This window comes from Salmo salar, chromosome ssa11 (assembly GCF_905237065.1).
Source record: "Salmo salar chromosome ssa11, Ssal_v3.1, whole genome shotgun sequence".
Classification (NCBI taxonomy): domain Eukaryota; kingdom Metazoa; phylum Chordata; class Actinopteri; order Salmoniformes; family Salmonidae; genus Salmo; species Salmo salar.
The window spans coordinates 31,733,186-31,746,739 of NC_059452.1; the positions used below are offsets into that span (position 1 = coordinate 31,733,186).

Here is a 13,554-nt window from a genome sequence, read left to right on the forward strand (position 1 = left end):
TTCTTTAACTTGTTCAACTGAACGGTGTCCTGTTGTTCTTGACCCTGACAGATGCCGCGGTGTTTGTGTGTGTGTGTGTGTGTGTGTGTGTGTGTGTGTGTGTGTGTGTGTGTGTGTGTGTGTGTGTGTGTGTGTGTGTGTGTGTGTGTGTGTGTGTGTGTGTGTGTGTGTAAAGTTAATCTGCACGAGCAGCTGTTAACATTAGGAGTCTTGACGCGTCACCTTTGACATGTGGCCCGGGCTGGCCACTGGCCGCAGCAAGCTGTCGCCTGCCTGACCGCGTGAAAAGGACGCCTGGACCCCCCCCACCCCCCACACCCCCCTCCCAACACACACAAGTCATTTGAAGTTCATCCATTGTGTAGCCAATTTAGGAAACTTACAATGTTTGAAATTGTATTGAAATTGTATTGTAATGAGGCCTACTCAATGTGTGAAGGAAATAAAATGACGCAATAAAACATAAAACATATTTGTCATTCAATATTTGTCATTAAATTGTTTCTCAATTAATTACTAACATTAGTATGTATTATTATCATGAGAGATGTAATGTTGATGTAATCATAGGCCTATTCATGAATGAATACTTTTCTTCACTGTGATCAAGTTCACACACACACACAGACACACACTCCGCGTATCGATGTGGGCACGCGTGGACACACTTAGCCTACACACACCCACACACTCCCATGCACGGCCGGCCGGTTCGTTCATCTTAATGGTTTAACAATAGACACATCTGTTCATCTTTTATTTCTAAAGAGAGAGAAGTACAGCTTCATTTGTTACTTCAAACCGACATATGGAATAGTTTTCATTGGATTGGAGTTGAAAGATTGCTACAATAATCCTCTATTAGGGGACTTTGTAGGGATACCGTTTGTGCTTTATTATATAAAAATAGAGAAACAGCATGATGACATTTGGTTCAAGATAGGTGGTGATTATGAAGGACACGTGTGTGAATATAAGGTTTTGAATACTGCATGCACACTGTCGTGGTCTAATCACACACGCACACGCGCACGCACCTCATTGACGAGCGGAGAATGAACCCGGAAGTTCACTTCATTTGTTCTGCATGACATGTTAAGGAGGCTCCAGAACAATATTGGATCAATAGGTTTTATTTGTGATGAAATACAATAGGCTCAATAGGCTCCATTGAACGTGTAAATTATAACCTAGTAAATAATATTCATTCATTTGTGATGTAATTATTTTATTCCAGTGGGTGTGTGAGAGGGATGAGGGGTTTATAACCAGCAGATATCGTAATACCTCTGTTGTAACTTCCTTAATAACTGACGTCAGAGCAGTGTGTGTGTGTGTGTGTGTGTGTGTGTGTGTGTGTGTGTGTGTGTGTGTGTGTGTGTGTGTGTGTGTGTGTGTGGTGGGAGGGGATGGAAGGTCGCCCGTGCGCATGTGTGTATGTTCGGGATCGGCAGCGGTGAAACGGAGGTGTGGAGAAACCGAGCAGCACGAGAAAAGCCACGGAGAGAGAGATGGCGCAGGACCCGACCGGAGCGCAAGGACAGGCGGGGGGGCTCGAGACACAACCGAGAGGAAGCAAAAAATAAAATGTAGTATCAATAAAACGAGTCTAAAGGGAAAGAAAAATATATAATCGCAGGAAAGAAAATAATCAACAAAGACAAGTGGAAGAAAACACCAGCCATACAAAGGATACAAAAAACGTCCATCAACCAGGATTCAGGAGACAGAACAAACCACCACAACAAACCAACAGACTGGGAGGGAACTTTCCCGCCCTGAGGACTCTGGACTGTTCTGTGGACATCCATCCCTCTCCCAGGTCACATAGATGGTCGCCAAGCATTATGAACGCGCAACTGTCCATGGAGAGCCTCGGCGACCTGAGCCATGAGTCTGTGGCGGGTCCAGGAGAGCTGCTAGTCGGCCAAAGCCCACACCCCCGCCCGGGTGGGGGCCGAGGGCTGGCGCACCGCTCCATGGGCATGACGAGCCTGCTAGACGGGGGAGAATACCACTCCCATCACGGACACAACACTGGACACCCCGGTCATCACCTGCACCCCGCCATGAGTATGTGCGAGACCCCCTCTGGAATGAGCGCAAGCACCTACACCACCCTCACACCTCTCCAGCCTCCCCTACCCCCCATCTCCACTGTAGCAGACAAGTTCTCTCATCATCACCATCATCATCATCATCCACACCACCATCCTCATCATCCTCATAATCATCATCAGCGACTCCCTGGTAATGTCACCGGCAGCTTTACGTTTATGAGGGACGAGAGGGGGCTGGCGCCGATCAACAACCTCTACTCCCCATACCACCACAAAGACGCCCCTGGGATGGGACAGAGCCTCTCCCCACTGTCTGGCTCTGGCCTGGCCGGCCTACACAGCTCCCAGGCCGGCCTGCCTCCCTATGCCCACCCTGGGGTCTCAGCCTCCATGCCGGGGGAGAAGATGCAGTTGACTCCCGGTGGGTTCGAGGCTCATCACCCCACCATGCTGGCCAGGCACGCCGACCAGCACCTCACCTCCTCGGGGAACATGCTCCATATAAACGCCCTCCATCACCACCACCCCCATGCCCACCTCGGAGCCTCGGGGCACGTCCTGGGCCATGGGAACCCCCGGGATAACAACACCCAGAGCCACGCCTCAGGGCCCGGGGTTCAAGTCCAGGGGGTTGGTGGTGGTGGCGGTACCGACGGCAATTCGACGGGTCAAATGGAAGAAGTAAACACCAAAGAAGTAGCGCAGAGGATCACCACAGAGCTGAAGCGTTACTCCATCCCCCAGGCTATCTTCGCCCAGAGGGTGTTGTGTCGGTCCCAGGGAACACTGTCAGACCTGCTCCGGAACCCCAAGCCCTGGTCCAAGCTCAAGTCCGGCCGGGAGACCTTCCGCCGAATGTGGAAGTGGCTGCAGGAGCCTGAGTTCACACGCATGAGCGCGCTCAGGCTCGCAGGTGAGCGAACCCTCGGTAATACCCACTTCCTTTTTATTTATCTTTCTCTCTCCCTTTACTCTTATAGGGGGTATTTAAGATTGTTTGGTTCTCGTCATTGGAACAGTAGGCCTATTGTCTGCAGCTGTCTTGAATCTGACAGTGGAGTAGCTAGTGGTATGACAGAACTGAAACCTCCCTCTGGAATTCCCTGCAGTTGAATTCATCATTGTCTTTGTTGTAATCTCTGTCTCTTGGCTTTTTCCATTCTATAAGATAAGGGTGTGTGTGTGTGTGTGTGTGTGTGTGTGTGTGTGTGTGTGTGTGTGTGTGTGTGTGTGTGTGTGTGTGTGTGTGTGGTGGTAAGGTGATCTGGGACCAGAATGAGCTTATTTTGCCCAACTCATCAGCTTCCACGTGAGTCCATGTAAAAAGAGTCCACGCGCGGGAGAATAAGAATCAAGTTCTAAAAAATTGTTTTACGTCATGAAAATATTAATTTGCTGCCAGCACATGTAGCAACATCCTCAGGCTGTGCATTTAGGGGCTGAGGGATGGAACATCTGCGGAAAATAGTATAACAGAATAATAATAGAATATAATAGAAGATAATACGATATTTTCCAGGATCAAAATGACCATTATTTTAAATCTTGAGGAAACCTTATGGAAGCTGTGTCTTTGGCTGCGTTGACGCACTTCTTGTGTTTCAGTGAGTGTGTGTTTTTGTCTTGGAGCTAAACTCGTTAGGAGGCGTGACGCGGGGCTGACTCTGGGTTTGTGGTAATTAACTGATAGATAGCGCTCTATTAATTTGTCCCTGAGGACCCGAGTCAATCCGCCTGAACCGTTCTAGCGGACACACACACACGGAGCCACGCAGTCGCCAGCATACAAAGGAATTGCTTTAAGTCTAATCAATGACGCGCTGAGGCGGATGGGTTTTGGGCTTGTGAAAAGTGTGAGGCGGTACGCTGCTGAAAGTGTGTTAAATCGCCATTGATTATTTGCAGCGTGTGTGTGTCTGTCTGTTTGTGTGTTTGTGTGTGTAATCAACAGTCTTGCATAGCAAACCATAAATACCATATCATTTTACATGTTATTGTTTTTTGACTTAAATAGACGAATAAACATGTTGCAGTGCAAACGCAACTCTTGATCTTTCGATGCAGGTGATTCAAAATCAGGGTATTACTTATTAAGTCTAATGACGCACGCCAAAAACATTTGTATTGATCCATTAAAATGAGAACCAATAATCCCTTCCATCTCGTGAACTAACGGTAACACTGTCACTCAGGACAGAAAAATATATACATTTTCCGGAATTGTTTTCAGTGAATTCATGAATGTTAGGCAGTACGCCTGTGCTGTTCTATTTAGGCCTGCTATGCGTTTATAAAAGTGAAAAGTAAAATAACATATTTTTCATTAGTCTTATTGTGTTGGCTTTTTGAGTGGGGAGATTATCTTGGCAGTGTCTCCCTCTTCATTTTATTTTAGCCTAATTTCACTTCCATAAAACCTCAACCATAATATATATAGCTATGGCATCCATGCGCATATATATTTTATTTCTCCCTAATGAAAGTATATATATATATATATATATATATATTACTTTATATAACTTCGAACTGAATCATAAAGGCTTCATTGTGAAATACCTCTCCTAATATTAATAGCGTTTCAGATTCTGGAAATGTAGAATGTCTGTAAACAGGAAAAGGAAGCCCGTACACGAACATATATCGATCGGTTCTCGGGTGAAATGTGTGTGTGATCGGCCTACTAACAACTAAAATAGAAGATTGATATTGATTATTGAAATTTGGCTTATTCCATTTCCCCATGTTACATCATGTATGCCTGGCGGTTTTCTCATGTCGCCGAGGCCTATGCCAGCCGGTAGACTAGGCCTACTCATATCATTAACCTATTTCATCTTAAATTGATAGATTTTTTTCACGAATTGGAAATGCAACGTATTACATGTGAAGTGGGTTTAAAATAATTGAGGATAATGCAGCAAAAATGCATTTCCGTTGTGGTCCTCTGCTTTTGGTAAGGATGTTGTTGAGAAGTTGCGTGTATAGTTCCCTAAATTCCCAAAATAATTCCCTAAAAGCTACTTGTAAATTCTAGACCTATACACTCCCTCTCACACTCATCAATTAACCAGGCCTATATTAATTTTTGCAGCAAATACAGAAAAATGTGTTTTGTTAAAGTGAAGGCTTGATATTGCACCTGTCGATAATTTATCTCAAGCATTGATTCTGACATTATCATTTTGTTCGTTAGAAATTAGTTCAACTTTAGGCCTATTATATTCCTGTTTGGGAAGTTTATGCTTTAGAATTTTAATCGTACCTTTATTTAACTAGGCAAGTCAGTTAAGAACAAATTCTTATTTTCAACGACGGCCTAGGAACAGTGGGTTAACTACCTTGTTCAGGGGCAGAACGACAGATTTTGACCTTGTCAGCTCGGGGATTCGATCTTGCAACCTTTCGGTTAGTAGACCAACGCTCGGCTATCTGCCAACGCTCGGCTACTAGGCTACCTGCCGCCCCAAAATAACATGTTATTGAACATATTTGGAATAGGCCTAATTAAAAAACTTGCCAAACTGAGTGAATCGGCTCTTGGATTCGGAAAAGAGGCTACTCATATACCTGCTACTCAGGTACACGAGTGTGTGTAGTCACGCCATTGCTAGGCTACCTCAGTGTGGAGTTATCTGCTTAATGATTGTCAGAAGGGCAGAGCTGTGTGTGTGTGTGTGTGTGTGTGTGTGTGTGTGTGTGTGTGTGTGTGTGTGTGTGTGTGTGTGTGTGTGTGTGTGTGTGTGTGTGTGACCAGGGTGATAACGAGCCTGGGAAAGCTCCCAACCTGTCCGACTACCTGTCTGTCTGCTCCGCGCGGTGGCTGCTGGGGTGTCACTGTGGCCTTCAGCACGTTGATTTATAGCGCAGCAGATAGGATAGAGCTCCACACACACACACACACACACACCACACACACACACACACACACACACACACACACACACACACACACACACACACACACACACACACACACACACACACACACACACAAACAGAGCAGATAGGATAGAGTTCCACACACACACACACACACACACACACACACACACACACACACACACACTCTCACAAACAGAGCAGATAGGATAGAGCTCCACACACACACTCACACACAGAGCAGATAGGATATAGTTCCACACACACACACACACACACACACACACACACACACACACACACTCACAAACAGAGCAGATAGGATAGAGCTCCACACACACACTCACACACAGAGCAGATACGATAGAGTTCCCCCCCCACACACACACACACACACACACACACACACACACACACACACACACACACACACACACACACACACACACACACACAGAGCAGATAGGATAGAGCTCCACACACAAACACAGAGCAGATAGGATAGAGTTCCACACACACACACACACACACACACACACATACACACACACACACACACAGAGCAGATAGGATGCCAACTCAACACCACGCAGAGTGGTAGGTCTCTGTTAATGGTTATCTAGGTGTGTCTCTACCTAACTAGACCACTACTGCTGCTTTCACAGAACACACACAGACCTTTCTGTGATTAGTTCATTTCATAGACTCGAATATCACACATCAACAACACGCACCTGGCATGCAGATCCATATTGCTTGTTTAACATACATTTGTAAGATGGTAGTGAAATACCCTTGGTCTAAGAACTATATTAAATAATCTACCTGGGACAGTGATTGTCAAGCCGATGTCCTCCAGCTAAGTAGAATGAATGGCTTTTGGTCGAATTCAGCGCTGCTACAGCTGTTTGACAGCTCACTACCGCCCTCTATTGGTAAAGTCTCGATATGCAGGGAGAGGCCTACTTACCATGTGCTTCAGCACCACGGTCAGCGGCAATTGTTTTCAGCTGTGAGCTCCGGTGTAGGTTATTATGAGGCTACCCGTGTGAGTGTTATATTCCACGGTATAGATGATTGTGTGCTGTAGCCTATTGTTCTTATACAGTGTTGTATACTGTGTTAATGTTGTTATGATGTAGTTTGTTATAACATTTCTCTCCCCACCCCTCTACCCCTCCCTTAGCGTGTAAGCGCAAGGAGCAGGACCATGGCCACTGTAAAGTTGGTGGTGACCGTGGCGGCAGCGGTGGCAGCGGCGGCGGAAACCACCGCGGCAGCAACCACAGCGGTAATGGTGGCCACTCCAAGAAGCCTCGGCTGGTGTTTACCGACGTCCAGAGAAGGACCCTCCACGCCATCTTCAAGGAGAACAAGCGTCCGTCCAAGGAGCTTCAGATCACCATCAGCCAGCAGCTGGGCCTGGAACTGACCACCGTCTCAAATTTCTTCATGAACGCACGCCGACGCAGCCTCGACAAGTGGCTCGACGACAACGGAGGCTCCTCCCACTCCGCTAATTCCTCCGTCTCCACTTGCAGCAAAGCCTGAGGAGGAGGGACTGGAGGGGGAGAACGGGCAGAGTTTTGAGTTGATTTAACTTAGAAAAAATAAGTTGCCACGCTGACTTAGAATTTTGAATTATGTCATCTCAGGTAATCAAGTGTTGAGTTGACTACATTTTATATTAGATATGGTATTAGAAGTTTTTAGTTAGCGTGGAGACTTGTTTTTTTCTAGTTTGAAGCAGTCAAGATTTTTTACTGTGTATGGGGAGACAGACTGACAGACTCAACCTCGGTGGAAAAGCTTTACAATGTAGAAACCAGGAGAAACCAAGGAAAATACCTATAAACAGCGTTTTGACCTTAAAGCCTGTACTATAACACTGCTATTTATAGTGTCCAAAGAAAAAACAAACCAAAGACTTGTTTTGACCTGCTTTAAAAACTCTGTTCTGGCATTCTACCCAATCACTGATCTCACAGCTTTAATACCTCCTGCCCACTGTCCTTATCTTTGATCTGACTGGTCGGTTTGAGGGAGGGCCTCTGGATGGACGTTTAATCAGCCTATCAGCTGTGTGGGTTCTGACCAGTGGACGGAGATCCTGTGGGACGGGTCAATCAGCTTTGAGGAGGAATCTTACAGGAGCCACTGGAATGTTCAGCAGCCGTTTGGATTGGTCAGAATTTCTGTCCGTCAGGACAAACAGACATTTGATTGGTCACAGTTTTCTGTCCGTCAGTAAACCCCAGACACTCCAGGTAGAAGCTGCCATAAACTGATCTAGGTTCAGATTACCTTGCCCCCAATCCTATCAGTAACCATTAGAAGGATGAAATCAATATTGTTTCTGACCCGGGATCAATGATTAGGGGCGACTTCTACCTCCTTCACTGGAAGAGCAGACAGGGGAGGGGGTAAATCGCCCCAGTAGGAGCTGCTAACCATGACCCATAACCCCTGACCCATTCCGTAGTGCTTTCTTCCTGTACTGTTGAAACAGTAAAAATGAAAACCAAAGCTTTCTCCACTCCAGGGCAGGTAGCCTAGACTGTATGCAGTTATAATACCAAATCACTTTGACAGAATCGCAGCAAGAAGTACAACCAAAGAATAATGTCTTATATTTTGTAGCTGATGTTGTAAAGAGTATTTTTAAAGACCTGAGTGTGACTGTTAACACTCTCCTCTCCTCCTATCCCTCCATCTCTCCTATCTTCCTCTCTCTCCATCTCTCCTCTCCTCTCCTCCTATCCCTCCATCTCTCCTATCTTCCTCTCTCTCCATCTCTCCTCTCCTCCTATCCCTCCATCTCTCCTATCTCTCCTCTCCTCCTATCCCTCCATCTCTCCTATCTTCCTCTCTCTCCATCTCTCCTCTCCTCCTATCCCTCCATCTCTCCTATCTTCCTCTCTCTCCATCTCTCCTCTCCTCCTATCCCTCCATCTCTCCTATCTCTCCCATCTCTCCTCCTATCCCTCCATCTCTCCTATCTTCCTCTCTCTCCATCTCTCCTCTCCTCCTATCCCTCCATCTCTCCTATCTCTCCTCTCCTCCTATCCCTCCATCTCTCCTATCTCTCCTCTCTCTCCATCTCTCAGTGGTGGAAAAGTACCCAAAGATACATTATTAATAGAAAAGGACTTGAATAAAAATGAAAGTCACCCAGTAAAATACTACTTGAGTAAAAGTCTAAAAATATACTTAAGTATCAAAAGTAAATGTAATCGCTAAAATATACACAAGTTTCAAAAGTAAAAGTGAAAGTAGAAATCATTTCAAATTCCTTATATTAAGCAAACCGGACAGCATCATTTTCTTTTCTTTTTTATTTACAGATTTCCAGGGGCACACTGCAACACTCAGACATCATTTACAAACGAAGCATGTGTGTTTTATGCGTCCACTAAATCAGAGGGAGTAGGGATGACCGGGGATATTCTCATTATAAGTGTGTGAATTGAACCATTTTCCTGTCCTGATAAGCATTCAAAATGTATGAGTACTTGTGGGTGTCAGGGAAGATGTATGGAGTAAAAAGTACATTATTTTCTTTAGGAATGTATTGAAGTAAAAGTAAAAGTTGTCAAAAATATAAATAGTAAGGTAAAGTACAGATACCCCAAAAAACGACTTAAGTAGTACTTTAAAGAATTTTTACTTAAGCACTTTACACCACTACCATTTCTCCTCCTCTCCTCCTCACCCAGTATCTCTCCTCTACCTCCATTTCTCTACTCCATCATTCCGGCTCTTCTCTCCTCCTCTCCCTCCATCTCAGTGGGTATGGATGGATGCTATGCATGTCAGCACCAGGAAGAAAGCACTACAGTGGCTTGCTTTCCCAAAGTATGAGTCAAATTGTGTGGAGTTTACTGTCTATGGGCTTGGTTCGCTCCTTTGCTCCTCTCCATGTCTGGGGTACCAGTCTCTGGGCTGGGAGTGGGGGTATCTCTGCCTCTGTCTGTGGGTTACTGTAGCTCCTCTCCATGTCTGGGGAACCAGTCTCTGGGCTGGGAGTGGGGGTATCTCTGCCTCTGTCTGTGGGTTACTGTAGCTCCTCTCCATGTTAATGAGTATTATTTTAATGAAGCAAAGCCAAGCGAGAGCTGCTTCCTCACGTCGAAAAGAAAACAACAAAGAAAAGGATAAAGAAATCTCTAAATGTGTTAAGACCTACTGATATTTTATAGTGTGAACCAAAGATGCTACCTCACTCAATTTACATTTGTGATTTCTATCACTTTGATGATACCAAAGATAACCAAAGATTTTGTCATTGCACGGCCGACATGAGTGATGTGGATAGAAGGTTTACTGTATTTCCTTATCCTTACCCCCTCCTCTCCTCTCCTCTCGTCCTCCTCCCCTCCCCCTGCTCTGCTTGGTCTCTCAACATCTCCGCTCTCTACTTATAAAGCTATAGGTAGACATGATACTGAAGCTGTAGACTATGTTACCAAAACAACGAAGATGTTGACAACACTCTAGACATACATATTAACAATGTTCTAAAAACAAATGTTGACAACGTTCGAGAATGATATGTTGACAAAATTCTAGAATGATGTTGACAACATTTTAGACAGAGGTTGACAACGTTCGAGAATGACATGTTGACAAGGTTCTAGAATGTTGACAAGATTGTAGACAGACATGTTGAAAACGTTCTTGAATTATATGTTTACTATGTTCTAGAATGATATGTTGACAACATTGAACGTTCTAAAATTACATGTTGACAACATTCTATACAGACATGTTGACAACCTCTCTAAAACTCCCAGGACGAGTGCCTTGCTTGAACCAAAGTGTTAAACCACTGTTGACCTCTCTATGACCTTTGACCTTTTACTCTTTGAATACCTCAGCCTGTAGAGAAGGGCCACTACTGAAGACTAAAGGAATATCTCTCACTCTCTCCGTCCTTATCTCTCTCTCTCTCTTTCTCTCGCTCTCTCTCACAAGTGGTGCTTTCGCCAGCTCAACCATGCAATGAAAACATACCAAAGGAATTTCTGATCTCCACTCCTGCTGATATACCAAAGCTCTTCTTCTTCTTCTGTCTCCCCTGCCCCCCTCCCTCCCACTCTCCTCCCATCCCCTTTCCTCCCCTTTGAAGGAAGGCCCAGCACTCTGGCCGTGTTTGTCTCTGAATACCTCATAGTGAGAACTCTGTGGTTCTGTGGAGAGAGATTGTCAAAGTGGGTCAGGCAGAACTCAACTAGTTTGGTAACTAATGTTGTTATTGTTACTTCTTTCAAAAAGCTTTATGGTTCTTATTTATTTGTTATGTTTTTTGGGGCAGAAGTGTTCTGTTCAAGGTCGCGGAGGACAAGTTTCAGGGTCTTGAGGTTTGAAACTTGTCTGGATGGAGAAATGAAGTGTACTATTTTGTTATCAGACGTTGGATACTTATTCCGATATTATTATGATGGTAGACTATTGTTTTTTACAGGGTAAAACCAACAACTGCTGTGATAATGTGTTCATATGTTTTCCTTTTCTCGTCTTCTGTGTTGTGATGATTTGATTTGAATGGAATTGTGTTTTTGTATTATTGCTTAACCACTGCTTTAATTTATGCCTTTGTAGAACATCTAGATTTGTATATAGTAGGTTTTTTGAGAGAAAACAAACAAAAAAACAAACAAATGAACATTCAGTTTTGTCTTACAGACTTATAACGTTCTCCTGCTTAGATCAGATGAAGGAGCGGGTTTGTGTTCTTCTTCTCGTGTATCACAGCTCTGTCACTTCAACATGTGTTCTGAACACTGCCAGAGACCACAACGGGCCGACACACGTCTGACACTACATCCTATTTCCTATGTAGTGCATTACTTCTGACCAGAACCCTATGGCTAATCCAGGATGTGATCAGGACAATATTGAAAATCAGGATTTTCACTAGGGGATGTGTTCGTTTCATATCTCTACTAACCCAAACCCTATGGCTCTGTTCAAAACTAGTGCACTATATAGGGTGTCATTTCAGATACAGACGTTCTACACTTGGTACGTACTTCGCTCAACAGCTGTCAAAAAAGCAGCAGTGTGTAATGTGTTTTCTATTCTTTTGACTTTTCAATTTTTTTATTTTATTTTATGGGTATTAATAATAATAATGAGCATCCAAAGATTTCTAAAACAAACCAAAACGTGGAGAAAAAAAGGAAAAATAAATGAATTAAAACGTTTGAAAAAGCACTGGCATTTGTGAGTTTAGGAGATGTTGAGTTTTGATTTGCCATTCGCAGCACGGGTATAGATGTTAGTAGAAGGCTGTAGGCCGGGGGCTTCTGTAGTCAAGGTTACTCAGCCATGTAGGGAATCTCCTGTTTAAATGTACAATCTGAAGTGATGTTTTAAACTAAACCAGGGCTGTAAGTCCTCTCAGTGTTGCTCAACCCAGTCCTCTGGTGCCTGATTCATACTATAGGGCCAAGCCGAGCTGTACTGTGGTGGCCTGGTTACAAATGTGTGAATCAGGTATCGGACCACCAACCATTTCACATATGAGGTCTGTTCCAACACTTGCACTCCTCTTTCAACTAAGTCAACTAATCATGAAGCCCGTGACTAGTTGAATCAGGTGAGTTAGAGCTGGAATATATCAGATATATAAAACAGTTGGTCCCTAAGGACTGATCTGAGTCACTTTGCTGTCTGACACACAGAGTGAGGTGGGTGGAGTTGGGGGGGGTCTGGGCGGGGCAGCAGGCCTGCCAGGGGCGGGGTCAGAGAGCTTGTTCTGAACTGCATCTTAAATTAAATCCTATTCCAAATATGTGATGTAGTGCATTAGGCAGGGAATATGGTGTGATGAAGTGCACTATATAGGGATTAGGGTGTGATTTGAAACATATGCCTCTTGTTCATAATATTGTGTCCCTGCCGCCTAGCTCCACACAGTGTCTGTTGTTTGGTGCAAACTCGTGTAATGACAATGAGCAAAGTCTAATAAACCTACAAAGAAACGTGTGTGTGTATATGGGTGGGACAGCACTTATCTGGTCTCTGTATGTGTGTGTGTGTGTGTGTGTGTGTGTGTGTGTGTGTGTGTGTGTGTGTGTGTGTGTGTGTGTGTGTGTGTGTGTGTGTGTGTGTGGTCAGTGAACTCAGTTTAGCAGCTTGAAGCTGTTTAGGGCTCATCTCATTTCTCAGTAGTAGCCGTCCTTCTTAGAACAGGCCCGGTTACAGTGGATCCTGACACAGTTAAGTGGAGTCTAGATGTTTTAGCTTTCAGCCCTCTGTTACTTTCTCTTCCATTCAATCTCCACAGGCCATACAGTTCAATGGGAATAGCCATGCAGACGACAGTGTGTGTGTGTGTGTGTGTGTGTGTGTGTGTGTGTGTGTGTGTGTGTGTGTGTGTGTGTGTGTGTGTGTGTGTGGTGTGTATGTGCATGCACCATGCTTGTGTGCGTACATTTGTCTGTCTGTGTGTCTCTGTGTGCTTCAGTATATGTGTGTTACTGTGTCTCTAATCAGGCTGAGTCTCATCACAGTACTGCAGCGCCTGAAACAATCAGACGTTTGGGCAAATCTGAGGTGGTACCCTATTCCCTAAAAAAGTAGTGTGCTAAAGGTGGTCATTTTGAAT

At 44.6% G+C, this 13,554-nt stretch overlaps 1 protein-coding gene across 2 annotated transcripts; it reads left to right on the forward strand.

Annotated features, from left to right (window-relative positions):
* Positions 1-1,433: 1,433 nt before the first annotated feature.
* LOC106562487 (hepatocyte nuclear factor 6-like) lies at positions 1,434-8,758 on the forward strand. Of its 2 annotated transcripts, none has more exons than XM_014127393.2 (2): positions 1,434-2,973; positions 7,129-8,758. In XM_014127393.2, the coding sequence occupies exons 1-2, from the start codon at positions 1,848-1,850 to the stop codon at positions 7,491-7,493; spliced, it is 1,491 nt and encodes a 496-aa protein (XP_013982868.2). In that variant the 5' UTR covers positions 1,434-1,847; the 3' UTR covers positions 7,494-8,758. The 2 variants fall into 2 exon arrangements, with proteins under 2 accessions (XP_013982868.2, XP_013982867.2); XM_014127392.2 differs by having other exon boundaries at positions 1,435-2,988; positions 7,129-8,756.
* The last annotated feature ends 4,796 nt before the right edge of the window (positions 8,759-13,554 follow it).